Source organism: Mugil cephalus, chromosome 6, assembly GCF_022458985.1.
Source record: "Mugil cephalus isolate CIBA_MC_2020 chromosome 6, CIBA_Mcephalus_1.1, whole genome shotgun sequence".
NCBI classification, from domain to species: Eukaryota; Metazoa; Chordata; class Actinopteri; order Mugiliformes; family Mugilidae; genus Mugil; species Mugil cephalus.
The window spans coordinates 22,404,462-22,432,091 of NC_061775.1; the positions used below are offsets into that span (position 1 = coordinate 22,404,462).

Genomic DNA, 27,630 nt, shown 5'->3' on the forward strand with positions numbered 1-27,630 from the left:
AAAAAATAAACTGCGTTTCGTGCGATCCTGATCCTTAGACAACACAACCAAACACAATTATCAGTGTCAATAAATGGCCAAAATTAATATTTAATACCAACTCAAGGCAAATAATGTACCACAAGCACAGACAAACAATACATAGGTTTAGCAATACAACTTGAATAATGATCCATAAGTTAAATAAAAAAAATAAAAAATAGAGAAAGAAAAGCTATATTAAAAGTCAGAGTCACAGACTGTTTTAGATACATCAAGTGTGAAGATTTATGTATCCACATACAAATGGAGACATTTCAATAATACAGATAATATTCCGGTTTACATAAATTTATTTAATAATATATTTCTGGAAAGAAAAGCTCAATTTGAAACTATTAATTTATTTTATGAATACATTAAATATACTTCATTGTATATTTTTGCTTTTCACCAATTAACACTAATTAATGTAATTAAATTGTTTTCGCTTATAACTGGTATTAAATCACAATTAGATCCATTTAGTCTTTAGCTGTGATTGTTCACAGGGCAGACAGGGAATAGATTATTCATGTCCATGGCTCATAAATGATCAACTAACCATTTATAATGTATAATAATATGATTTATAAACTATTAATAAAAAAGATAATTATGATTTACACACCATTTCAATGATGCTTGATTTAGACAGAATGGGATCAAAATATGACATATAGGTAAGATAACAAGGGACATACTATGGACTGTAGACAGTGACCATACAGGTACATTGGTAAAAAAAGACAAAACAGGCACTGGTAGCCAGTTATCTTATCACAGACTAACCCAATCTACAAAACAAACAGTCTGTGGCACTGCTACCATCGCACCAAAAACAACATCACAAAGTGGAGATGGCAAGAAATGGGTGGAATATGTTCTGTTTTTCCTAGGAAATTGCTCCACTTCCCAGCTGTAAGACAATGGTATTGTTTCAAGTTGACAGCAGTCAGTGACCACCAGACTGACTCTCATTTACGGTTAGAGCAAGACAAACCAGTATCCTGTTTGTTGAGTCATCTGAATGTAGGTGCATGGGGACTGACAGGGATCTAGTGTGGCTGGGATAGATGTTGGTAGGAAGCAATAATTAAGAGAAATCTGTTTACACCAAACAGCCACAACATCATGACCACTAACTGCTGAAGTAAATAACATTGATCATCTTGTCAACGACAAAGTTCTGCTGGGAAACGGACCTGGCATTCATTCATGTGGACGTTACTTAGACATGTCCCATCCACCTAGACCAGACCAGACACCCCCCACCCCATAGGAGTGACACTCCTTGATGGCAGCAGCCATCCACAGCAGGATGCAGCCTGACACAGACACACACACAATAACCGGTTTAGGAACAACTAAATAAACATGAATGAACAGAATGAGGTGTGGACCTGGCCTCCAAATTCACTAGATCCCAAACTGATCAAGTATCTGTAGGATGATCCACAGAGGGTCCTCCACTCAATCCATAGGCCCCCACTAACAACATCCTTTTACCAGACACCACAGGACATGCTCTGAAGAGTCAGGACTGCTTTGGACGCACAAGGGAGACCTACGCGTCATTAGGAAGGTGGTCATAATGTTTTGCCTGGTTGGTGTGCATTTGTTTCATTAGTCAATGAAATGAAAAAAAAACTAAGAGTTTGGTATCACCTTCAATATATCATGTTAAGTCCAAGCAGCAGTCCAAAAATCTAAATCCATCCAGATTAAAATAATATAACAAAGAGATGTTTTGCATTCTCATGTAAGAAGCTGTCATGCTAAATCATTAGATCATCAAAACAATCATCTGGAGATCAACTCAAGAATTCCTTAACAAAACTTTACAGCTATTTTTAATCTTTTTGGTCAAGTGTATTTCATGACTTTGTAAACAAATGTCAAACTAGTTTTTGGAACTCTCCTTACCATGGTCTACCAAAGGCTAAACACAATAAATTGCAGCCTGAAGAGCTCACAAGATGGATTGTGATGTGATCTTGTGATCCCACAAATCTTGCAAGAATCCACAAGGTAAACTACCTGCTGCTACAGATTAAGTTGAACAAACAGTGAACATCGCCGGCTGGCGAAGTTAAACAAAAAGCTGAAACTGTCTGTAAAGCTAAAGACTAAGGTTAAGACTTACAAGTCCGTGTCACAAGAACTGTAGTCAACTATAGCCATTTAAGTATTGACAGGAAAAAATCCAAAGACAAAACCATGTGCAGACAGTTTTGTAAAGAACTAGACACTTGTGCATTTTTCTTAATAAAGGGAACCACAGAGTTGCAGACAGGGGAAGAAAGCATTCCCATACTTTGGATTAATCTCTTCCATCCTGTGTATTAAGGAGAGGGGAAACCAGTGACCATTTGTCTGTCGCGCTGTGCAAACAGAGCTGCTATGGCAACACCTCCTGTTTGTCCCAGTGTTAGCCAAGGTTCAAATATTATTTCTTCAGCTCACTCTTGAATTGACTCATGCTTCATCATTAAACGAACAATTCTGCTAATGTTAACAAACATCTGACCTGAAAAAAATCCCTAAAAGAACACATCCGCTATATGACATTATTAGAAGAACTTAGGGCTGAAGAAGTAGTACTGGTAGTAGTAGTGGTAGTAGTAGTAGTAGTTGTAGTGGAAAAATGCTTGGGCCAGACAATGGATCTTAAAGTCTAACCAGAAGGCTCAGTGAAATGTGCCAGAACTGTGAAATGCCCCAGAAGGATGGATGAGCTGATTGAGCGATCCCATCAGATCGAGCAAAAATAGAAGCAGAATTTAATGTTCCGAAAATATTCTTCCCTGAATCTCCAGAAGAAACACCTAAAAATAGGCTACTGACAGGAGCTTTTCTAAACATGCAGATGCTGAAGCAGACATTTCCCAACATTTGAGCTTCTATTAGTGCAAAGTTTTAACCAGGACTCAACAAGTCAAGATGGCCACTTTATCACCATCGTCGAATGACACAAACAGAGATAATTGGTCATATGAAGGCTGCTGGGTCTCCCAACGATCCAGTTCCACCTCATCTTTTTAAAGAGGTTTCTTCCACCTTAGCACCGTGTGTGCTCGATGTAACAAACAGCAGCTTAGCAAACTGAATTGCACCTGCGAGTTTTTAGAGCGCGACACTGATTAAAAAGCCTGGCTTAGACTTTTCTGTAGTTTCAGATTTTTGGCCAATCTCCAAACTCCTTTTTCACTCCATGATTCTGGAGAAAATTGTTTCCTGCCAGCTGAAGCTAATCTTAGATGAACCCAAATTTCTCAAGATGTTTCAGTCTATGTATAAAACCGTAACAGTACTGAGTCAGCACTGTTGAGAGTTTTTAATGATTTTCATTGGAACTTTCACATTCATTCACACTTCATGGTCATGCTTTAAATTGGTTTAGGTCCTACCAAACTTAGAGAAGTTTTTCTGTCTGTGTTGGGGCCACTAAGTCCAATGCAGCACCTCTTAGATCAGGAGTGCCCCAAGGCTCTATACTTGGCCCAATTCTGTTTTCCCTCTACTTGCATCATCTTGGATCAACTTCCCATAAACATGGTATTGCATTCCCTTTTTATGCGGATGACAGTCAATTTTATGCCACTTAAACAAATGATTACTCTTCAAACCGACTTTTGCTTTGCAGAAATTAAGGCATCGCCAATCATACATTTTTTTGCATGTAACCAATACAAAGACTGAGGTCATGCTGCCCGGGCCTAGTGATACCTCCAAGGTTCATGGTGATCTGGGGCCTTTAAATCAACATTTGACAGCAAGTAACCTTTGTACACTTTTTTTCAACTGAGACAACTGGTCAAAGTGAAAGTGAAACTTGAGATTTTAATCCTTTTATCACAACTCATTTAGACTGTGGCAATGTACTTTATATTAGGCTTAGCCACCCACCACTTTCTTGGCAACAGATGACTATTAACTGGTGCCAAAAAACAGGAACACATTACCCCAGTTTTGGCGGCAATTCACTGGAACCCAGTCCATTTCCAGATTAACCAAGCCATAGCACCCAAAGGCCCCCATTAAAAACATCTTGGTGACTCCACTCCACAGGACATCCTCAGAAGGCCCATGTTCATTCTCTGATGACAACTGTTTCGGAGGCACAAAGGAGACCTACACATTAGGTTATACTGTTATGCTTCAATGCAGAGGGATGGTGAGCTCTCTAGATATCTTTAAAATCAGTCTGGTTTTAGACATGAAAGCATTCATTCAAAACAGACAGATGGTTCACAGTGGGGATATTTGGATATTTTTTCTACTTCCTTAATGTGTTAGAGCAACTTGTGGTAAATACAGGATGTCCAAGCTGTCCATTAACCGCTGCTATGGTTCCCTTCATGCTGTTTCTGCAGCCCTTGTACATAATTACAATGCTGAGAATGCACCTTTCAGACATAACTATAAATGTAACTTCAACACTAGCAACTAGTTTAATGTACTGACCCAACAAGGAAAAAGGTTTTATGGTAAACCGTGACAAGCCTGTATTATTCAATTAGTAATCTACTGACGAGCCTTGCAAAGTAAATGAATGAAAATATGAGGATAATTAGCATTAAATACAACTGGTCCTTAAGTTTAATTTATGTATGAGATACATCAATATAAATTCAACATGAGAATCAAATACATGCTGTGAACTTTTGCCATCTTAGGCCAAACAAAAAACGAAGATGACTCAGGAAGCCAACTAGATACTGGACTTATTAATAGAAATGAGGGCATGAACGTAATCGTAATTATACATGCCCACTTAGGTACGAAGTCATCCTGCAGATGCTCACATTCAGAAACAGTCACAGTCTAAATACACAGGCCTCGTGTCACACCAGGAAACACACAAAGCAGTAGTGGCATGGCGGTGAGTGTGTGGCAAATTGAATGAGTGTGTGGCTGTGTATATGCGTGAGTGAAGTGAGAGATTACTTATAGCAGAAGGTGATGGTGACATATGAACCGAAAGAGAGGAAGTGAAAAGTATGTTTACACGAACTCTCCAGAGGAACACAAAGAGAGCATGTGTCAGTTGAAAAGTGATCAGTTGAGTGAGGAGGAAAAATGGGAAAAAAAAAACATTCCTGGACTGGTACATTGCAGAGTAGTGAATATATTGAATATATATACATACTTGAATATATAAATATATACTTGAATATATTCCCATTTTAGTCCTACCACTTCTGCCACTACGTTCCAAAGGGAAATGCAATTTAGATTGGATTGGACACATTAATTCGGAAGCTGCTTTCAATTATTGTTGGCTTGTGACCAAAACTGTCCTCTTATCCACTTCTTGTCCCATTTCAGATAAGCATTTTCCACCAAACAAGGAGAACCCCCTTAAAACTCCTCGCATGGTTTCACTTTAATATTATTCCAAGCTGGAAAGGGACAATTCATTACGAATTAAATTAGCCGTGACACATCATGACGGTGACAATAGACAGACCCCTAGTTGGCAATTTTCAGCCAGTTCAGCCTGTTAAGTCAGAACAGTCTAAAAAAAAAACCCTTTACAAACTCAACCTGAAACCCTCGGAGCGAGAATGAGGGCGACGGTGACGAGGAAAAACTCCCTTTAAACAGAAGGAAATCTTGAGCAGCTCATACAGAGGGACCGATCTGCTTGAGGCTGGCCTTGAGGACATCACAGTCTTTGCAGGTAGTTCAATTTGGTGTTCGTATCTTTGACCTTTGACCGCAGTGAAACGCCACTTATCCACAAATGGTTCAGCATTGGACGCATCAATCCTTTCATTCATTCATTTTCTGTAACTGCTTGTCCTCTGGAGGGTCTGGAGTCTATCCCAGCGGTTATTCATAACTATTTATCACCATCATTTCACCTTTTACAGTCCCGCCAATATCAGTGTCACCAATTCTAAACTCTTAATTCCATTGTCTTAATTCTTCAGATACTCCCAGTCACCATTATCATCATTATTGTCATTATCTCAAATTACATAATCACCGTTTTCTCCATCAAACCTACTTCACAGCAGCAGCAGTGACTAATTTCAAGTTTGGGCTGCCACACTAAAATCAGTCTATGCATCCATGCATTGTCCACAACAAGGTTTTATAAGCTGCAAGTAAAAAAAAAAAAAAAAAAATCATACTGTTAAATCACAAGCTCTATAACATGGAGATGCACCCCACCCATGAGCAAGCGAGCACAAAACTCAAAACTCTTTTATTCCAAGTCCTGCGCTTCAAGCTAAATGTGTCACAGAACTCAAAGGAGATCTGGGTTGAGGAGAACCTTGTTTATGGTCATTATTAGTTACTATATGATTTTAAAAGGGAGATCATACAGGCCTTACAGACAGTATCCGTTCCAAAAGTCCTTGCTTATCTGTACAAGTGAGTCCGAAAATAAAGCGGGAAGCAGCACCCTGCATAACTTCTGTAGATGAAAGGGAGCTGTGATCTTTGTTATTTTGCCATAGGAATCCAGGTCACTGACCATCTCCCCAAGAGATTATCTGTTCTAGCTGGACGTAGGAAAAACAATCCCCGGGATACATATGCAGCATGTGGACTAGTTCATACACACCCATCATCATAAACGCCTAAAAGGCACAGGGCATGTCTGCACAAAAGCGCATACATTCACAGCAAAGAGCCGTGTGAGGAAGCAGTCATGGAGTTATTATTTCCCAGTGCTCACGTGGGTCTCCACTACCTGTCTAATGATTCAAACTTGCGGCCTAGTACAGTACAGCATCTGTGTACTTCTTCTTTCTTCAGTATAGTCCAGTACTTTCCACAGGAAACCCTCAGTCATAGAGGTGGAACCCAACCCAACCAGAGGTGGACGTCTCCAGACCTCAGCTTTCCCAGACATCCACGATTACACGTTCAATTTTGTCATCGTGTTATTTTTAAGATTAAGATTTTTTTTTTTTTTTTTAAAAAAACAACCTTTTCCTAATACCCAAAGTTACCTAAAAATACCTAATTTGATTTTAAGCTGTTGGAGCATTTACGTAACGGTGGAGGCATCTATTTTTAATTTTTAGTTGTATTCATTTCAGTATTTCACACTCTCCTCTGCAGAAGTCCCCGGCCACCAGCCTGATGGGTCTCCGGCTGTGCCAGAATACCCACAGTCCTCCTGGGGTGAGACCCAGCCTAGTTTTTCACGCCGCTTTATTTCCTTCCTAGAAACAGTCAGCAATCAACATGCACCGGTGCCTCTCGTTTCTTATTATACTGGCTTCTCTGTACATGACATCTCTAAAACAGATGCCACAGCAGCTGAAGTGACACAGCGATAAAGGACGACTGTGTCTTTATAATAGCTGTCTGTCTGTCACTCATATCAGTAGTGACCAAATAGGAAAATCAGCTGCCAGACTTTGCGGGTAACGCTACAAAAAACACATGGCTGGAAGTTTTTTTCTTCCTCGCATCGTGCTACAGTACAAAGTTAGTTCTGAATTATTAAAATACTTAAACTGATCAGTCATAACATTATGATCACCTCTCCCTTGTGTCTCCAAAATGTACATGTACATAATTGTCATTGCGAAAGATAAGATTCGAAATTACTTGAATCAAATTACAACTTCAACAAACACTGTGGTAGCTAATTTAAATAAATTGCAAGAACAGAGGTTCCTGTTTTAAGGCGGTGGCACAAGGTTTATTTGGTGCATCTCTTGCTCTACTGATTCTTTTATGTAAATTTACTCAGCGTCAAGTGTAAACAAAAAAATGGTCCTGAATGTTTAATTGGCTAAAGTCCACACAGGCTCTTGAGATTGTCTGCTTAAATCTCAGAGATCGGCCTCATGTCGTTTAGCCTATTCCCGCTGCGCTAGAGGCGCAATGAAAAAATGGCAGTGCAGCGCAGAACTATGATAATATTTATTCCAATACAGTCTCAGTTCACCCAAATTGCACTGGGGACATAAAACTAAATCCAAAAATCGTCTCGTATTCACAGTTCCCCTACATGGTGTTGAGCCACGACTTTTTTGATGCCTGAACAAACACGTGGGAAAATACGTCTCCTCGTAATTTGGACGATGACTGTTTTGATTCTTTACAGGACACCGTGTTCTTTGGGGACCCTGCGTAAGGTGATTGGTACAAAAGATTGCTCAGACTGATCTGGTTGTGCAAAAATGTATCATGTTAATCACTTTGCAACTCATCCATTCAAGATCCCCGACCCAACATTTTTTTGTTTTCTTTTTGTAGTTGGCAAAGAAACATTCACCCAGTAATAACTACGCGTACAGACACTGGTGTCATTAAAGGCTTAAACGCAACAATGGATAGATGTCAGATGAGAAATCCTGCATGACAGCAAGGTTGAATTTACCAGACTTGCCACGGGCTAAGGAGATCACAGACCCTTCAATGTCATTTTTTTCTTTTTATGCTCGCATCCTTTGGGTCATCTTGTTGTCAGATGGCCACAGAAACCAGACTATATTTACCGGTGACCAAAAAAAAAAAGGGAGTCAGGATAATAAACAAATTCATATCAACTCTTCCAGACTGATTTGCATGGCAAAGTACTTGAGCCTCTTAACTGGGCAAACACAACACGCAAGCTTCTGCAAACATTGCCGTGCAAAAAAAAAAAAAAAAAAAAAAAAAAGTGCAGCCATAACCACCCAGTCTAAGCAAGCTGGATTTTCTAACCATGTGACACGCACATTCCAGCTGAGCATTACTATAATGACAAGAAACACATGGGTGGATTGCTTAATGTATGGGAAATAGGAAGTGAACCTGCACATAGCGCACAAACACACAACAAAAAGAGGCGTTCAGGGACGCTCAGGGAGCGAGGAGTGGACAACGTCAGTGAAAACTATTTTAATGGAAGAGTTATTTCAGCAGCTGGACAGAGGCAAGTGTAAGTGAGAAGCAAAGATGAAGAGTTTGTGTGTGTGTGTGTGTGTGTGTGTGTGATTATGTCCTAACCTCTGAGTATGGCCATGGTTGGCGGCGTGGAGTTTCCTGACGACTTCCTCACTGAAGTCAAAATGAACCCTTCCTCTGGCACAGGGTGAACGCCGGTACATGTCCCCGACACACGCATGCACTCATGCACACACTAGCCGGCACACACGCAAACCAACCACAAACACATCGCAACAACACGCCCGGTTAGTCTCAAATATGCAGCAGTTTACAAGCACTAGGCAAGTGAATGCCCACAGCACTAGTATACACTTAACGCTACAAATGCTGAAGTAAAACAGCTACACACACATTATACACAACTGGAGACATTTAACAATCATTACCTATAAAAGCCTCTGTTAGCAAAAAAAAGTTACTCAGCGGGTTATCCATCAGCCAGCCTCTCTGCGGGACAAATAAAAGCAGCAAACAGGTATCCGGACACCTTCCCCACACACTTCATCTCATGTCACACACAACCAACAACAATACAGGCGGCAGTCCATGCGTCACACTACGGAACTATTTAAGCCGCTCGTCCACACTGTGACGCGTCCTCTTTCTCTCTCTCTCTCTGTGTGTGAGCTCTTTTAGACTCTTCTCCGCCTCACAGACTATACTTCCTCCCCATGCTGGTGTGTGTGTGTGTGTGCATATATATATAGTATGTGTGTATGGAGCTCTGTTCCCTTCAGCGCTGCCCAGCAGAGTGAGGAGGAACCTCTAAGTTCTGGAGTGGAGTCACCGGAGTGGAGTCATGATCTGCGCATCACTCACCCGGTCAGATTTAATTAAACCGCGTTGCTGTTGGGGGGGAAAAAAAAACTAACAAAAAAACAAAAAACAAAACATGCAGACACGCAAATAAATGAAGCGGCTGTGTCGCTCCTGTGCTGCGCGTGTAATGTTGAACCGAGAGGGTTAGTCTACTGTGAAATGGATCGATAAACAATGAAATGTGTGTACAAACTCTTAATCTTCAGCGATTTATGCATTTGGTGCCAGTGCACGGATAAAGATTTCATTGTCAAATATTGGTTGGAGCAGCATGAAATGATCTTGTAAACCCATAATAAAAATAAAAAAATTTGACTTAAAGTCCTTTATTTGCCTTTTTAAATATCAGTATATAAAACCTGTCATACATTATTTGCAGTGGACTACAACGTCATATAATGTGAGTTTATAATCCTTTATCTTCCAACATGTATAACTTATTCTTAATATTATTATAATTATTTTTATTTTTAAAATATAAAACATCTTCGTTACTATAACTAATTCTTTCCTAAGACTTTAATAAATAAATAGAAAAAATCTGCACATTTGTGTAATGTTTATGCCAAATGTCTAGTGTCAAAAGATGTACGATTATTATAAAGTAACAAAAAAAAGAAAAAGATATAACACCATCTAATGTATATACAGTACAGTTTGTGCTGGCAGCACATTATTGCGCCTTTTATTCCCCGTTTTCCCAGCAGCCTGGTCTACCTTAACTGTCAGCGTAGGTCCGTGTGAGAAAGAGGTGGCATCTGGCGCCATCGCGGGGCGCCACAGAGCCCGCTGGCACCGTACAGTATCCTGACACCCGGGGCCCCTGCTTCATCACCACCCTCATGACGGCTTTGTGGAAATGTCAGTGCGAAGGGTCAAAAACACACGGCGATACAGTCGTACGTGGCCGTGAGCTGGCAACGGAACTACAGCGGGATTTTTTTTTTTTTTTTTTCTCTGTGCGACGGTGCGCGGGGATATTTAGCCTGAGATTTCAGGTGTCGCCACAGATGTGAAAATGTATTATAATAGTAATGTAATTTGAGGTTTGGGAAATTAAAATGATAAAAAAAATTATTAATAATCTACGACAGGGATCTTCAAGGACCCCCAAACTGATGGAGAGATTAAGCAGGGATCCCCTGCCTACTATATGTGATCTATATTAAACTCAGCCTAGTGCTAGTTATGAATATACATTATTATTATCATTCTGTATTCAATATTAAACTATTCAAATGTGTGTGTGTGTATATATACACACATATATGTATAAAAAAATGACCCCATGTTTAAGACCTATGATCTAAGAATTAACCTTGGTTATTTGGTCCAACTAAATTCAACTTGGTCATCTTAATGCTCCTTGCATGAATCATGCATAACATTATGACCGCCTTCCTAATATTGTGTGGGTCTCCCTCCTGCCTCCAAAACAGTTGTGATTGGACATGGGTCTTCTGAGGGCGTCCTGCTGCGTCTGTCAACAGGATGTTGTTGGTGGGGGGTCCTTTGGGTCCTATGGGTTGAGGGGAGGGGCCTCTGTAGATCATACCACAGATAGCTCATCAGTTTGGGATCTAGTGAATTTGGAGGCCAGATCAACACATGTTTTTTGAGTCCCCCAGATTTATTAAAAGTCGGGAGTATTCAGATCTTTCAGGTCTTTCTTTCTAAAGCTGACACTTTCTAATTCCTGTCTCCCGGAGCCAGTCTGTGACAGTTTTATGTTTCTTATGAAATTCCAAAGGAAACCCCTCCTAAATGACATCTTCTTATAACAACTGCCGTCTTGACAGGACACGTACGCTTCCTCGTAACCAACTTGAGCTTTAATCAGAATGATGACACATAACACAGGCCCTTACAAAACCACAGAAGGGGAGGAACAGAATCACGGAGATCAAACCTGAATCACCACTCCGTTCCCAGGCTGGGGACGAGAGAAAAGGAAGATACAGCGGCCACGGGGCTGAATGAATACAGCGCAAAGGCGACGACCTTCCTCCTTAATGATCTCTGGAGGGTCGAGTCTTTGTGATACGCGGCCGTGAACTCTCGCCGATACTGGATCCTGTCCAATTCCTTTAAAGTCACGGATAAATTTGGTAACTGAATAAGCGGAAAACTGTGTATTTCCAAAGAAAGCCCCCTCTGTTCTTACATGATTTATTGGCTTCACACAGTCAAACCACTTTAAAATTAGAGAGACTCCTGCTTCAAGCTCTGATCCGTCAAAGTCAAGGAAGCCAAAATCAAAATACATGTGACAAGGTTAATCAGAGACTCTTGTAGTGAAAAAAAAAAAAAAAAAAAAAGTTAAATACAAGACAAGTAAATAACACTGACTATTTTGTGACAATGCAACCTTCTGCTGGGAAACTTTTGGATCTGGCATTCATTCATGAGGATGTTATTTAGGCATGTACCACCCACCCAGACCAGACCAGACCAGGGACCAGGGACACCCGCCTCATGGGAATGACAATCCTTAATAGCAGCAGGATGCAGCCTGACACAGACACACGCACAAATCGGTTTAGGAAAAAAGTGTTGACCTGGCCTCAAAATTCACTAGATCCCAAGAAAGTCACCACAGGACACGCTCAGAAGGCCCATGCCCATTCTCTGATGAGTTACAACTGTTTTGGAGGCACAACCGATACAATATTAGGAATGTTGTGCCTGATCAGTGTAAATAGCAACCTTAAAAAAACATTACACTTCGTAAAAAATGTCTGGTTGCGTGGCTATCCGCTTTGTTTCTGCTCTCTTTCATTTTCTCATAAAATGAATCAGACACAAACATCATGCCAAGACACCAGGGCACAACAATAACACAACCTTGGCAACAAAACAAATACTTCTAATTATAGTATGTGGTGCTAAAAACCCCGTGCATGATATCTACTCTCGGCTGGCCTACCTGTATTTATTCTCATACATTTATACAACTCCCCCGCTGAAAGTAAATATTCTTCATTTGAGCCTCTTTTTTACCAAACTGATCTCACATCGTTTTAGGTAAAACGAACCTGTACTCTTCTCCGAACACCAGAGGGAGCCATTTCACTTCCAATGAATTACAAACAAGGCCTCCACGGCCACAGGCTGCAGGCGTCAGCATCCGCAAGATGGCAGTGCGCGCATTGCAGTCAGCCTCCAGTTGGAGGGGACAAGGCTCAAAACTCGCTGTGGCATGCGAGATGTGTAACCAGATGAGCCGTGCCCTCAGGAAAGGAACTGACTGCCAGCGTTGCACACAATGCGAGCACAGTTCTTTCCAATATTACTTCACGATGCATCAAAATGACAGTGATAAGGGCTCTGTAGTAATTTGCTGTTCTGTGGGGAAAGTGATGAAGACCCCACAATAACATTACACCTATAATTATGAATTACGGTGATAGGAGAGTGTGGAAAACTCAGTGCATGTCTGCAAACCCTCAATCACGCCGCAAGAATCTATTGATTGACGAATGATGGCGCAAGTTACTCCTTAATTACCTCCTTAAACTCAACAGTTTTTGATCATCTTTTGGGATTTTTTTTTTTTAAATTAACATATTTTTTGATTCTTGGATTCAAGAAGAAATTGCAAAATGATCCTGTATTTAAAAAAAAAAAAAAATCTTAAGCTTTAAAAGTGTTTGACATTAAAGCAGAGAGCTAAGTAAGTAAGCATCGATCGGCCTTCCCTCTGACAGCTTAAAAGTAGCCTGTCAAACTGTGGCTAATCTGGATCGGCCGTGTGTTCTGAATCGATATGACACAGCAAATAAATAAATAAATAAATAAAAACAGAAGACAACTTATTGTCTCACAGAACCACAAAAAAGGGCTGTGAATAGAAGCTCAGACATGTTTGACAGAACTTGACAGGCACAACTTCGCCTCAGACGTGAAAGCCGTCTCCCTTGTGCAAACACGAAGCGCTCGTGCTGAATCAGGATCAAACAACAGACACGATCTCTGAAAGCTATTTCAATATAAACCAAGAGAAGAGAAGCAGAAACGTAGAGTTCATAGGGGCAGACTGATAGGAAGACAAGATCTTCAAAGCCGCGGAAGACAAGACAAGACACACAGACATTTTTAGCAGTAGGGGGAAAAAATGCACTCGTGGAAGACAATCTTCAATGATTGCAGATGAATTCCTAACAAGTGATGTTTGACCTCTGACATCAAGATGTGAGTGATCCACAAAAAATCTCTAATCAGCCTCACAGAAAATGACGTGTGGAGCTCGTACATATGGTATCATGGCTCATCACGAGCAACATCCAGAGCCCATTGCACTGGAGAGGTCACCTGTTCCGAAGCCAAGCTGTGAACGTGGATTCTAAAAAGCCCCAACAGCGGATGTGCATTGATTAGAAATAATACTCTTCTATCCCCAGATCATCACTAATCTGATTTTTTAGAGCTTAAGACTCAACTTTAAGCCCCAATTCCAGACAAATGGTGGTATTTCATTTTTAATGTCGCAATAGCAGGACGTTGGGAGCTACATAGAAACAAATGGAAAAAATAGTTAATTTTACTCTTTCATGTCAATAAAAGACTGACTTACATCTAATTGGTTTGTTATTGTGTGATTACATGATATTATAATCAAGTGTAAGCCTGACAGCAAACGCTGCTTTAATTTGTCACCTCCCCTGAATGAACACAAGGGAAGAACCGGCCTCATGCAACAAAACTGCAATGAGCGCAACAATTACGACGCTAAAGGTGTCAATCTGTAGCCATGGCGACAGCTGCTTCCTTCCTGAACATGGTTTAAGGGTGGCAGGGCATCCCCTGACGCAGCCGGAGTGTCCTCGACGCACGGCGGTTCACGTGGAGCGAGGCGTGGTGTTTTTACTTTTACTGCGAACACCTCTTTGCTTGTACTTTACCGCCAGTTTTCATTTCCAGCGTCACAGAGTTGCCACGGAAACCTCACCTTGACGCACGAACGGCACGGATTCTGAGCCCGAGCTTTTTCACGAGGAATACATCAGCCTAAACGTATCATTTATGGCTTCCAGTGGCATCCAACCAAATAGAGGAGAGAGGCAAAGGAGCTTTGGAGAAGAGAGATAATAAGCCTTTCCCCTCCGACAAGCTGCCGCGACGCCACGACCGTCAGATAGAGGGATAAATTTAAGACCCACGAGTGTCTGTCTTGCCACAACACCGCTTTCCCCGTCTCCCTCCACCCTCTCTAACGCTTTCTGTAGAAATCTAATTCCCCTCTCTTGAAAAAAAAAAAAAAAAAAAAAAAAACAGGAAAAAAAGAGGGCACTGCAGTCACTCCCCCACCCCCCTGTGATTAACCTAATCCCTTCACAGAGCAGTGCTCCTCTGGCGCCAGCACCATACGTGTCTGACGTCAGCCGCTCTCCCCCGTGGTGATAACCAGGGGGCAAACTCTGGAAAAGAAAAAACGTGTGAATTTTAAGCAGTGCACAGCCAGTACCAGCATGTACTAGCAGAAAAAAAGCCCTTAAATCTAACAGCGTAACACAAATTCACCAGAAAAATTGATACTTGTGAGTTGCAAATGCTGGAATGTTAATAAAGGGGTTAGTGGTTTCAATGTTGTGGCTGATTGGTGTATGTTCAAGGCTACAAACTGCACCTGCACCTGTTCTGGAGATTTTAAATCAGCAGAAAATGTACACATTTCTCATTGCACACTACGTTTTTTACATGGATCCAAACCAAAAGCTTCTTCTTCCACTTCTCCTGATGAGCAATGTGTTATTTTGAACATTTTCCTGCATGGTGATTACTTTTCACAAACCCCAGCAACACTCCGTTACTTTGACATTTCGCTGGGCGCTCTCGTTCGCTACTTAAGGTGACATTTATTTGTCCGTGCAGGTGGGACGGGAAGCTTTGCGACGTAGAGCGTCACGGAAGCTGGAGAGTTGGTCAAAAGGTTGCATTCGTTTTCATTAAGTAAAAATGACGAAAACAGGAAAATAAATCCATAAATCTATCCGAGGAAAATAAATCTATCCAAGGTCGCAAGCTAATGGTCAATTAATGGGACAGTCAGCTCACGCATTCAATTCAAATGAGGCATTTATTTTGTACTACCAACTCCCATAAAGGTTAAACAGCTGCAAATAAACATGCAAGCGTGCAAGTCTCTCACGAACACCATGATTTTGTTTTCCTGAGTGATATATGCCTATCAGCCATAACATTAAAACCACTGATGGGCGAATAAGGCAGGACAATATTAGGAAGATGGTCATTATGTTATGCCTGAGAGGTGTAATTCACCTGGAAATGATCACAACTCATATCTCCTTTGCTATTCGTTGCCACGTAAAGACATGGCTCAGAGCAGACTCAGCTTGTTCGTAGCGTCCAAACCGTCTTAGAAGCACAACAACCCACCACGACTGGAAAAACGACTTCCCAACTGAAATGAGACCATGCAAGGAGCATGAGAATGCATCACAATTCCAACTCCTCGAGAAGATCATTTGACCTTAAAATCCTGCTATGATGAGAGCTTTCCTCAGAGTTTCCACAGAGTCTTGTCTCATTCGTTCTTCCTCCGGAGACTCCTGGTACAGAGCCTATTAAAATAACTTGGTGAAGGATGGATGGATGTGTGAGGAGATGGTGCGTCGCGTTTAGTGTCCGCCAAAACATGAATTACAAACCTACCATCAACTCCAAATTTGATGTGTGACTCACATGTAGTGTCATGTTAGCCACTGGCAAGCCTGCATTCGTGAGCAACTAAAAAGCAATTAATGCACTTATTTTAGGACTAACTCATTACAATTCAAACAACTTGCACAACATTTGCTACGAATATGTTTTCTTGGATACATGTCTTGGTAGAAATGTCTGTATTTGATAACCCGCCTCAGTTACGTTGGAGGTGCATGTAGCATCTGGCCATGTTCTGTCACAATACAAATATTATTCACCGAGACAAAGGAGTTTACTTCACTTCCTCAACGGTCACATTTAATTATTTAGAGCTGCTTCACATATTGCACAGAAAACCACACATGTACGTCACCACTCCATGCCGAACACGTCAAACCCAGATATCATCGTCTATCATCTGGTATGGTTTATGTCTCCTGATTATTTTTAAGTTCCTTTTTTTTCCCCATGCACCCGTGTGTGTGTATGCAAGTGACATCACAGCAAGCGGAAGTCTCCGTGGATACGGCCACTGTGCGGAAAAAAGTGGCAGATGAGCGTGGAGATTAGCCGCATTAGATTGAATCGTAGGTTTTAATAGTGTCTAAACTATAAAAAATGTAAATTTAAAAAAAGATGGGGAAGAGCTGTTGTCTGACTGACTGTACCGACAGATTTGAAAAGCAGTCAGAGATATATTTTTACAGGCTCCCAAAAGTCAAAGAACAGAGATCGCTGCATTACTAAAAACTGGAATCAAGGCGCACACTGTGTTGTGGTTCACATTTAATGTCAGGTAATGTTAATTTATGCTGTGATTTTTGATGAAGCCATACCTTAAGTTACTTCTTAAGTTTGGTTAATATAACTATTTCAGTTCCAACAATAAAGAACAATGAAACGGTAAACGGAATATTTGCGATCACTCAACCTTTTAACGTCCGGTTGGACGCTACAGCAAAGGTCTTCAACAGTTTGGGGGTCGTTGGCCTGAAAAACGTTGAAGACCCCTGCGCTACAGTATTGTATGGCTAACGTAGCGTTAGCATCTTTTATTTAGCTACATTTATCATAACTGAAATGAACTAAAGCTAACCTAAACTAACTGAAACTGAGGCTAATCCACTTTTCCAAATAACGGGGTACTCCGGAGCTGTGTTGTATAAAGAACCAAAAGGTCATACTTTGGTATGAGTATAGCATTTCCTGCCGTTGAAATCAGGTCCATATAAATATCAGGATAACTGATTTCCGGTCGCATGTCAATGTTTGTGCATTGACACTGAATAGTCATATGGATCATTTTCGAGTCCACTGTCCTTAACTTGTCCTGATAATCCATATTTTTCCTGGTCTCACTGTATTTACTGCTACATTCCACCATGTTTTTGCCCCGGGCGGCTGTGACGTCAATGCATACCCTCTATACTAGGACATGAGGCTTGTGTCTAGGGTTAGAGGCCTTGATCCTAACATAAGAACAGAGAGTCAGGTAAGGGGCCCCATGTGAACCAGTTGTACTCTCCTTCTTACTTCTAACATCTTTATTTTTTATTATTTTTATCTTGTCCATCTCCACCTGTCAGGCTACAGCATACGTAGGAGTGTTGATCCGCAAAGTGGTTCAAAACCATGACTCACTTCAGGTTCATAGCTCAAGGAGAATAAAAGAGTAACGTTCACCAAACCTCTGAGCCGGCAGCTCTACATACACTTGTTCAGAACACGTTTGAGGGCTTCACTTTTCAACCCACACCTAAACGTAGATGAAGTTTCTTTAAAAACATCTTTGTGACTGAGTATCTATAACTAATCCCGCTTTAGTTGGGCAACAGTTAGGTTAATTATCCAAAAGTGTATTTTGCTGCGTGAGGTTTTTACAGAAATCTAAAATTAAGGAAAATGTTTCTCTTCGCCAATGAAACCGTGGAATATCATATTTCACTCTGACAACCTGAGAAGCAGAAACGCACTTACTGTAGGATTAAGGCCAGGACATCCCAGGCAACCTCTTTAAATGTGTTGTTTAGGCGCTAATTAGGCTACGCTAACAAATATGCAGAAAAAAAAACAAAAGTGCAGTCGTGTATTAATGAGTCGATGAGGAAAATAAAGGAAAGAGAGGCAGATGCAGCAGGGAGGGTAAAAGACACGTGAAGACTAGTAATGGGTAATTTTCACAGCACGGCTCTCCCTCCCGTGCACCGAGGTGATTTTCTTGCAGCTAAAAGTGCTACCGCAAATTTCCAGCAGCGACCTACACCAGAGGTCTTCAACGTTTCTCAGGCCACGGATCCCCCAACTGATGGAGAGATTAAGTAGGGACTCTCTACCTATTATACATGTATATTAAACTCGGCCTAGTGCTATTTATAAATATACATTATTATTATTATTTTGCATTCAATATTAAGCTGTCCCGTACCCCTTTACTGAAATGTGCTGGTTGTGAATGTATATGTAAACAAAATTTTTAAGGGGAAATTAAAAAACAATATATAAAAAACTGTTTAATCAACCAATGGCCCTTGCAGTACCTGCTCGGACCCCTAGGGGTCATAGACCCCCTGTTGAAGACCTATGATCTACACAGACAACACTGCAGAGCTTCCACTACAAAGGACCAAGTTTCATGAGAATGATGTCAAACTAATATTCACCTGTAAATATATTTTAAAGAAAACATAATGCCAAGTAGAAAATTAGGTTTACATGTTGATGCAGTATGACAGTTATTTTTACCAAAATTCTCCTATAATTTAATATCCAGTTAGCATTATTAAATATTTTATGGTACAGTTAGGTAAATATTTCCCTGCCTAACCTCAACTAAATGACTTTTCTAACCCCGGTCAGGACCTGGGGGTGGGGTGTGGGGGGTAGGGGAGCCCAGTTCCTCGGTGCAGATTCGTAAATGATGTTTCATTCAGGCTGAAAAACTCTTCTACGTGAATGTAATATCTATGAGAGAGGGATGCAACGGAAAGCACCCATTCTCATGCCGACACAAAAATCAACCTAACACATCCGCCCACACCGCGACAAGCAGCGGCAGCCGAGCTGGGCCCCCATGTTTTCCTTCGTCTGCACGTACCAAACCCAGGAGTGACGGCGAAGACAGAAAGGGCCGATGGGTACTTCCCGCCTGGACGAGGTCCTCATCATCTTCAGCTCCGTTACACTCGTGATCAACAATCTATTTCTTGCATGTTTTGTTTATTGTTCTTTGCAGGTCTCAGGTCAATAACTTACTTGATTTGATTCATCGACGTCGAAAGTCTAAGACCAGTATTACTGAACCAATCTTCCCAGGTAGCAGCACAGGCATCGCATCCCGCTGTGCACAGCCATGGGACAGTTTCAGATATTGTAAAATAAGGCACTTGTTCCCGGTTTCATATGATAATCAGCCTTCATGCTCGCTCCGGTCACCTCTCAGGTAACTTGCAGATCAGCAGGATTTAAAATTAGATGACACCGAAAAAACTCCAACCTCCAGGAAGGTGCAGAATATTTGTGGCGCTGCCAAACGCTTTGTGAGTCTTCCAAAATAAAAGGTCAGAAGTCAAGGCAAATATCAAAAGGGAAAATAAAAAAATAATGATAAAAAAAAAAAAACATTTATAATCCCGCGACTCGATGCCATTCAGGGGATCGGTTCTGTGACAACCTTCTTCCGAGAGTCCAGAGCCATATTTCAGGTCTTAGCCTGTCCCCGTCCTGCTGAAATTGATGCTTGTTCTTCTTCATTCTAGCCTCTGCCTCAGTTCACGTCTGCCGGACCACGTACAGGTCACATTTCATGGATGATCTCTGATATCCCCCCGGCCCTGCGTAACCATGGTATATCTACATAACTGTACGGGCCATCGTTGCTGGGCAATGCAATGTCCTTTATGAAAGTATTTAGATTTGACTTCCATCTACTGTTTTTCAATTAATTGGGATTTTTGTATGTGTATATCTAACTTCAGCTTGGAAAAATCATTAAATTCACCCCACATTTGTCTTCATTGCAACTCCATATCGGACCCTGCTTTCATCTAGGCTGCAGGAACAGCGTGCACAAGATTGTAGACTTGATAATGTCGTAACCGTAGTGTAGTGACAAGCTGCTGTGAGACGTTCTTATCCGTTTCAGTGAAAGAGCAACAATGCGTCATCAATTTTTAACCATAGGCCCTCAGCCGCAACACCTACCTCACCTTAGCCTACAGCAAATGTCATGTAATGCCGGCTGAAGTCTTTTTAATCAAATGACAGCCCCATGGTAATCACCCCCTTTGGCAACAGCCTGCAAATAGAATCACACTCTCATTGGTTCCCCTCCTCCGATTACTCGACCACTTCCTTTATATATCACTCTCTGTGTCACAACAGTCATGTTTGTCTCAATTTACAGTACATGCTGATAGAACCTACACAGCGTCTGATTACACTCAACAACAACGGCACACAGTAGGAACCCGATTAGCGCTATGGCGACGACTCCATCACACATTGAGGAACATAATCCCCACTTTTCAAAAAGAAGCACACACGCACACACAAACACACACACACACACTGAGACTGGCATGTTTCAAAAAGGCCGGCACTGCTGGATAATGTGCAGCTTGACACTTGAGACTGCATGTATCAAATAGCATTCAGAAAGCACAAACACCTGCAGCTGAATACAGAATCTGTTCCCACATCAGTGCCCACTTGGCTGGTCCATTCAAAGTCCCCCTCGCTGAAACAGGATGTGAAACTGCCTAGCAACAAGTGGGTTTTCAACAGCACTTGACTCGTGGCTCCGTGTGGTCGGCCATTGTTTGCTTTGAAACGTTTGCGCTTTTTCTTTTTCTTTTTTTTTTATATCCTTCAACGGCTTTAAGTGTAGGGTTTCGCTCAGGAAATGACTCTTTGGATTAATTTCTATGAAAGGAAAGGGAAATGCTTTCTGTGTCATGGTCGCTACCGTAGTGCTCTTTACAGTTTGACTAGCTCCCTGTCAAACCAGTCAACCATTTAATGGCACACTGCCAGTCAATTACCCAGATTGAAGCTTGATCCTATAAAATATTTTTGCTTTGGACAAAGAGAAAAATAATGGTAAGGGACTACTATGATCTAAACTACATTAACGCTCAGGCGACTTCAGGGACATTTTTGTCCATTTTTGCTGTGTTAGTGGTGCAAATGGTACAAATTTTTGTAACGAAGTATATCGCTACCATCCTCTTGTAAACCTTAGTGGATAAAAATGTCCAAAAACTGCTATAGAAACTTAAATGATAATTTTTTTTTTTTTCATAATTTTTCTGCATGAATCAGCTGCATAAACCACTTCAGCACAAAAATTCTATTATTTTGAGAAATATAATTGTTTAAATACCAGTTACTTTAAGTGATTACTTAAAGTCACTGTTGATTTGGTGGAGACTTCGGAGAATTTGGACAGAAACCAAAATGATATATTATATTTCACAATGTCAAAAAAGACAAATGAGAGAGAAAGAGATTCTCTTTTCAATAGCAAATGATAAAGTAATGGAGATAAGGACACCATATCCCAACATTTAGTGAATGAAAATGCTTCCATCAACAGATATTATGGTATAATCCTTAATGCGCAATATAGGCCAGCGTATTGCTCACCTTTTTCATCTCTAAATCTATAAATAGAGCATGAATCGAATTTCCAATGAGGGAAATTCGACGACGGCCGCTTTTTTCATATGAGTGAACGTAACCACACAGCAAATCAAGTGAGTGCATTTAAATCCCAGCGGTACATATTAATGTGGGAATTAGAAGCGTCCCAGGTTAAGGTATTATTTATGAGTCCTTTCATATTACTCCTGTCAGGTCACATGCTGCAAAAAAAAAAAAAAAAAAAAAAAAAAGGAGAAAAAGATGCTGCTCAGCTTGCTGCCACCACCACCGCTGCGGCTGCCAATGCATGTTACGGCGCGCCACCACCCCAGCATCGACCTGTGGGCTCTGATTCTTCATGGTTCCCCACTGGGGGGGTGGGGGTGGGGGTGGGGGGGCACATTGATCTATCGCCACTCTCACTTTCCCTGACTTTAAAATATGCTTCGCAGGCAGCGACACGAAACCTTTAGCCTCAAGACCAAAACAAAATCTATACTCTGGGTCAAAACCTTCTTAGTTAGTGTGGGAAGTGGTTGTTTAAAAACGCATTCAATGAGTAGACTGTTAGGCAAATACATGAACACAAATGGACGGCATAGTTTTTGGTATTTGAAGTTCGGCATTAGACTAGAAAATACAAAAATTTAAAAAGCAAAAAATTAAAAAAAAAAAAGCTAAACAAGTAAATTAACCTTTCATCTTTTCATCTGCCAGATGTAGACTACTTCCGGATTCATAAAAAAAAAAGAAAGAAAATAAAGTCTGATATTAACTAATTCTTTTTCATTTTAGATTACAGAATAAAAGTTTATTTTTTATAAAACTTTTTAAATTTTTTTAATATAGGCATTGTTTTAATAATTTTATATTTTTTGGCCCATGTCAAAATAAAACTCAATAAACTCCATTGTGGTGCTTGTTTTATTTTTATCCCCCCCATATCTATTATCTCCTCTGTATAAAATAGTGTAGCTGTGTTCTGTGAAGTCTTCTCCGTGTACTGCAGCTAAAGTCTCACCGAACGACATCACTGGGTTCCTCACCCGTTCTCTCTGAGGCGACCGTGTCGTTATTGTCTCGTGATCGTTGACTACTCCACATGATGTTTAAAGTGTAGTAATGTAGTACATAGGAATATTTATGTCTGAAATTCTGAGGGAGAAACCCGGTGAAGCCCTGCTGCATTACACCGCTTATAACCAGACAAGAAAGCCCTTAGTCGTACAAATATCATAAACGCCACCGGTGACATCAACACAACTCACATGATGATGCACAACGTAATTATCACTGCGGCCCTTTGCGAGTCGACGCCCGTCTCTTTTCACACATGCACCATCTCTGCATGTGTTGGAGACCAACTGTGTGTGTGTCTGTCCGTCTTCTCAGACTGTGCGCGGCACACGCCGGGGATGTGCGTTCTCACTAGGTGTGCGCATTTATCAGCGTGTGTCAGAGTGACGCACGCAGTTGCTAGCAAACATTGCTGCCTGGTTGCCATGGCCATGACGGTTTCAACAAAGCTGTGCTTCAAATAGCTTCCTGTATCTTCTTTCCATCGCCATGTCCCTTCTTTTCCCCTCCATTGTTGCATTCCCAATTACAGACACATCTTCTCTGGTTTTGCTGGATGCCTGTTTATTTTTTTTCCAGGTTTCTATGTCCTATTTGCTGTTTTTCTCCAAATTTGCCCTCCAGTCGATTGTTGATTAACTCTTGATTCCCTACCATTTCATTTTTCTTTTTTTTTTTCATGCTATTATCTAATTCCCTGTCACCATTCATCAGCATCACTTTGTGCATATGTTTCTGTGTGCGGCTCTGCTCCTCACCATTGTTCTTTGTCTGTCAGATGAGCATGTGATTGTTTCCGGTTAAGGCTCTTGGCCTATTTTTGTCTTGTCTGAGTTTGCCTCCCAGAAATAACAACAAATAAATGGGCCATTTGGGATTTCACTTCCTTCCCATCGGTTCCTTCTTTGAGGTATTGCTCATCTTGTCTGCGTGGAGGAGAGCAACAGCACTCTGCAGCCCCAGCGATGTGAGATGACGTGGTATATATAATTCATACTGCATTACTGGCCATTTTCACATTAAACACGGGGGCCCAGCCTTTTCATTTTTTGCTGCTAACCCTTTTTATTGCCGTGTACGTATCCACCGATCCTTCGGTTTTATGTATTACTTCTTGCTTTGTAAGGTTGGAGCGTACATCCGGCGAAGACAGGTCTTGTCCACGAACAACACATTCAAGTTTCCACATAATTTAGAGCTCTGACAAGCAGCTGGAGCTTCCTCTTCCAGGACCCTGAAAATAAGCTTTCCCAGGGAGACTGAGAGGCGTGATGCCCTGATAATTGGAGCGGACCCTCCAGGCCTTTCTTAAAAACAAGGAAGCACTCGGCTAGCGAGTGCTGCATTGCGCTTGACCACCTCTCTGAGTCAATCTTTTTAAGCTGAATACGTCAAAGCAGTTGTCGGAAAAGCTGAAGAGAAAGTCAGTGCTCGCCGAACCTTATTAAATCCTACCTTCAAATGAAGCAAACCTTTTCAGCATTTATCGGCATGCTACTTCTGCTGCTTCTAGGCAATGAATCCTCAGATTCATTAATCCCGCTGTCTGTAGTCAAAGTTCGGGTTTACGCTTTCCGTCTTGGGGTCTCAGGTTGCGATCAGTGTTCGAGCCACGATTCCAAGTATTGACATTCAAAAGAATAACTTTGCTTAGTCATGCTATGAAGACAATAAAAAAAAAATCACAAATAACATATATCATATACTGTCTACACCGATCAGCCAAACCATTAAGACCACTGACAGGAGGAGTTGGCCATCTTGTGACAACACAATGTTTTGTTGGGAATTTTTTGGGGCTTTTGGATATTACTGAGATATGTACCACACACCCAGACCAGACAAGGTAACCCCCACCCCAGAGTAATGACACAGACAGACAAAAAAACAACAAAAAAACACAAAAAAAATTAAAAGAGTGTTCATCTGGGCTCCAAATTCACTAGATCCCAAACTGATCAACCATGATCAACCACCATGATGCTTCCAGACATTACAGGACACCCTCAGAAGGTCCATGTCCATTCTCTGATGAGTCACAACTATTTTGGAGGTACAAGGGAGCCCTAAACAATACTAGGTCACAATGTTATATTCAATCAGTGTAAATTAAATAATATATTGCGGCAAATGGCTTTTTCCAAAAGAGGAGGCCTTACAGTACAGCGAGAAAAGCGCCCTACTTTGTTTGTGCACACCAGGCAGTCGTTGTGTTTGTACCAAAACAATGAGGCAGTGAAGAGCACACATTAACCTCCAGGAGTCTGGGCCAGAGGATATGATGGCTGCAGGCCAGCCAGGGTATCCTCTGTTGTGGATCGCTGACATCACTGGCGACACACAGTGTAAAGGGACCTGCGTGCGTTTGTGTGTCCGTCCTCGCACACACCCTCCGCACTCTCCGCAACCTGAGTCGAGGGATCAAATTCCAGCCTGTCCCCTCTACACACAAACACCCACATATCCGCGCACACTGGGTCCTCTATCTCACAACAGGCCCTGCCGTGTAATTTATTAGACACCAGCACCGCATGGGAGAGGCCGAGAAGTAAACCTACGTCATACTGGTTCACAAATGACAAAGGAGGGCCAGTTTTTTTAGCAGCATCAGCACGCAAGACAACAGGCCTCTTTCTCTTCTTTCACCCCTCCTCTGACTCTCCACTCATTTCTCATATTCGCTCTCATCCAGTCTTCTCATGGCTCCTCTCTGTCGCCCACTCATCAGCTCTGACCGCTCACCTTACCCTCCAGGTTTCCTCATGCTCTATTATTTAATAGGGCTGTTTGCGCTGGTGTTTGTGCAACTTTTCAGGGGGCGCTCCCGGCGGTAAGAGAAGGGACGAACAGGCCACTGAAGGCCAAAGTCTGGGAGCTAAAGATGCTCGCTCAACGCGGTGTGGCAGCATCACACGTGTCCCAACCGTAACGGCAAATTCGGCATTCACACCTACTCATTCTGAAAACAAGAGGATGCCATGAGAGGGGATCATCCCAAAGAGCCCAGCGGTGGAGCGGCTCCACGTCGGCATTAGGGGATTGTTTCCCGGTCTTTGCCGCTGCATGTAAGTTTGCATGCTTTTCAGCAGCATCCCCGCAGCTTTCCTCGCAGCCTGCATCAAAGGCTTAAGCCCTGTGTGGCAAGGAATCAGCGGTTTGAAGGAATGAAGGGGAAAGGGAAAAGAGAAAAAGGTTAAGAATAAACGAACGCAGAGGGATTAAATGCGATAGTAAGCAGATAAAAAAAAAAAAACGAAAGCGAGGGATTTCCAGATAGTCTGGGAGATTAAAATGACCTAGAATAGACTGGAAGGCATGTGGGAGCTCAGAAAAAGGTGCTAAAAAATAAATAAATAAATATGCCGTCTTCCCTGAAGCTCGCCCAGCTGAGTCACTCACTGCAGAGCGACTGCAGAGCCGAGCCACCTCTGGTCTGCCCTGCCTTCATTTCGCAGCACCGACTCTGATAAATTATCAAACAAGCACAATCCCAGCCACCACGGCAGCTGCAAGGCTGGCACCGACGCCGCTGTCTAACAAGCCAAAATGGATACGGGCGCATGCTAATGCGACGCACTGCATCGGCACATCACAGAGACGGGTGGCGCAGATTCCTGAGCTCCTCCATCCAGAGGTTTGGACACAAACTTTGATGGACTTAACTTTTGCAAAACCTCCTTTTTTAAAGATGCTAGTGACTGTCTGTTAAATGCGCTCGGTGGGAACCAACGTACCATCGTCTAATAACGCTCTTTTATGATTCACGCCTACAAATATAAAGCAGCAGAAGACGGAACCCTATCACTCATAATCTAGTTATTACACATGTCCGTTTGTTAACAGACACGACGCTTTGGGGCGCGACGGACACTAATAAGTTGCGACTTCCCCTCTTCACTTAATGACGCCACGGGCTCTAACAAATTATCGACACACACAGACTCACACTCAGCAACTACGCAGCACCTAGGGCAGCACTCGGTCGAGCACAAAAACAGCCGCACAACCAACGAGGCTGAAATTTATGCTCCCGCTGTCCCTCAAACTCCAGAGCGCGCTCGCCGGGGTAAACGGCGCAGTCCTCACAGTCCTCAGACACGGTTTGTGCCGTGATGCAGCAGAATCAATTACAGAAAAAGCAATTTAAACGGCTGCGACTGTGCAAGTGCCCCATTCTCTCATTCTCCGCAGCCTCTCTGAGCTTTAATGAGCCACGGAGATAAAGTGGCAATAGATTAACGGCCCCCAAACAGCCAAACTCCAGCCACGGGACTTGTGTTGTGCGAGACAATCAGCGGTGCTCATTAATAGCCACGGCGGCACTACGTACGACGCGTAAACACAGGCTTCACGCTCGGTTTGTTCTAATTAAACGAAGGGAAAGAGGTACAGCCGCAAAAGAAAAGTGTTTTTAACACAGATCAACGGAGAACAAGAGCATGTTAAATATATAAAAAATTAAAAAAAAACGGTTTCCAGTGAGCAGCTGGGAAGTCTCAAATTTAA

General features: G+C 41.9%; 1 protein-coding gene across 4 annotated transcripts in view; it reads right to left on the bottom strand.

The window, feature by feature from the left end:
• Positions 1-27,630, bottom strand: part of pde4ba (phosphodiesterase 4B, cAMP-specific a) — a 181,419-nt gene that overhangs the window by 65,711 nt on the left and 88,078 nt on the right. Inside the window, exons 1-2 of one of the 4 annotated variants that reach the window (XM_047588343.1) lie at positions 9,312-9,578; positions 8,986-9,118 (exon numbers count right to left, since the gene is read on the bottom strand). The exons of the other annotated variants lie outside the window; for them this stretch is intronic. Of the exons in view, the coding sequence (XP_047444299.1) occupies positions 8,986-9,086 (101 nt within the window). The 5' untranslated portion in view covers positions 9,087-9,118; positions 9,312-9,578. Of the gene's footprint in view, positions 1-8,985; positions 9,119-9,311; positions 9,579-27,630 lie in introns of those variants that run through there. 4 annotated transcript variants of the gene reach the window in all.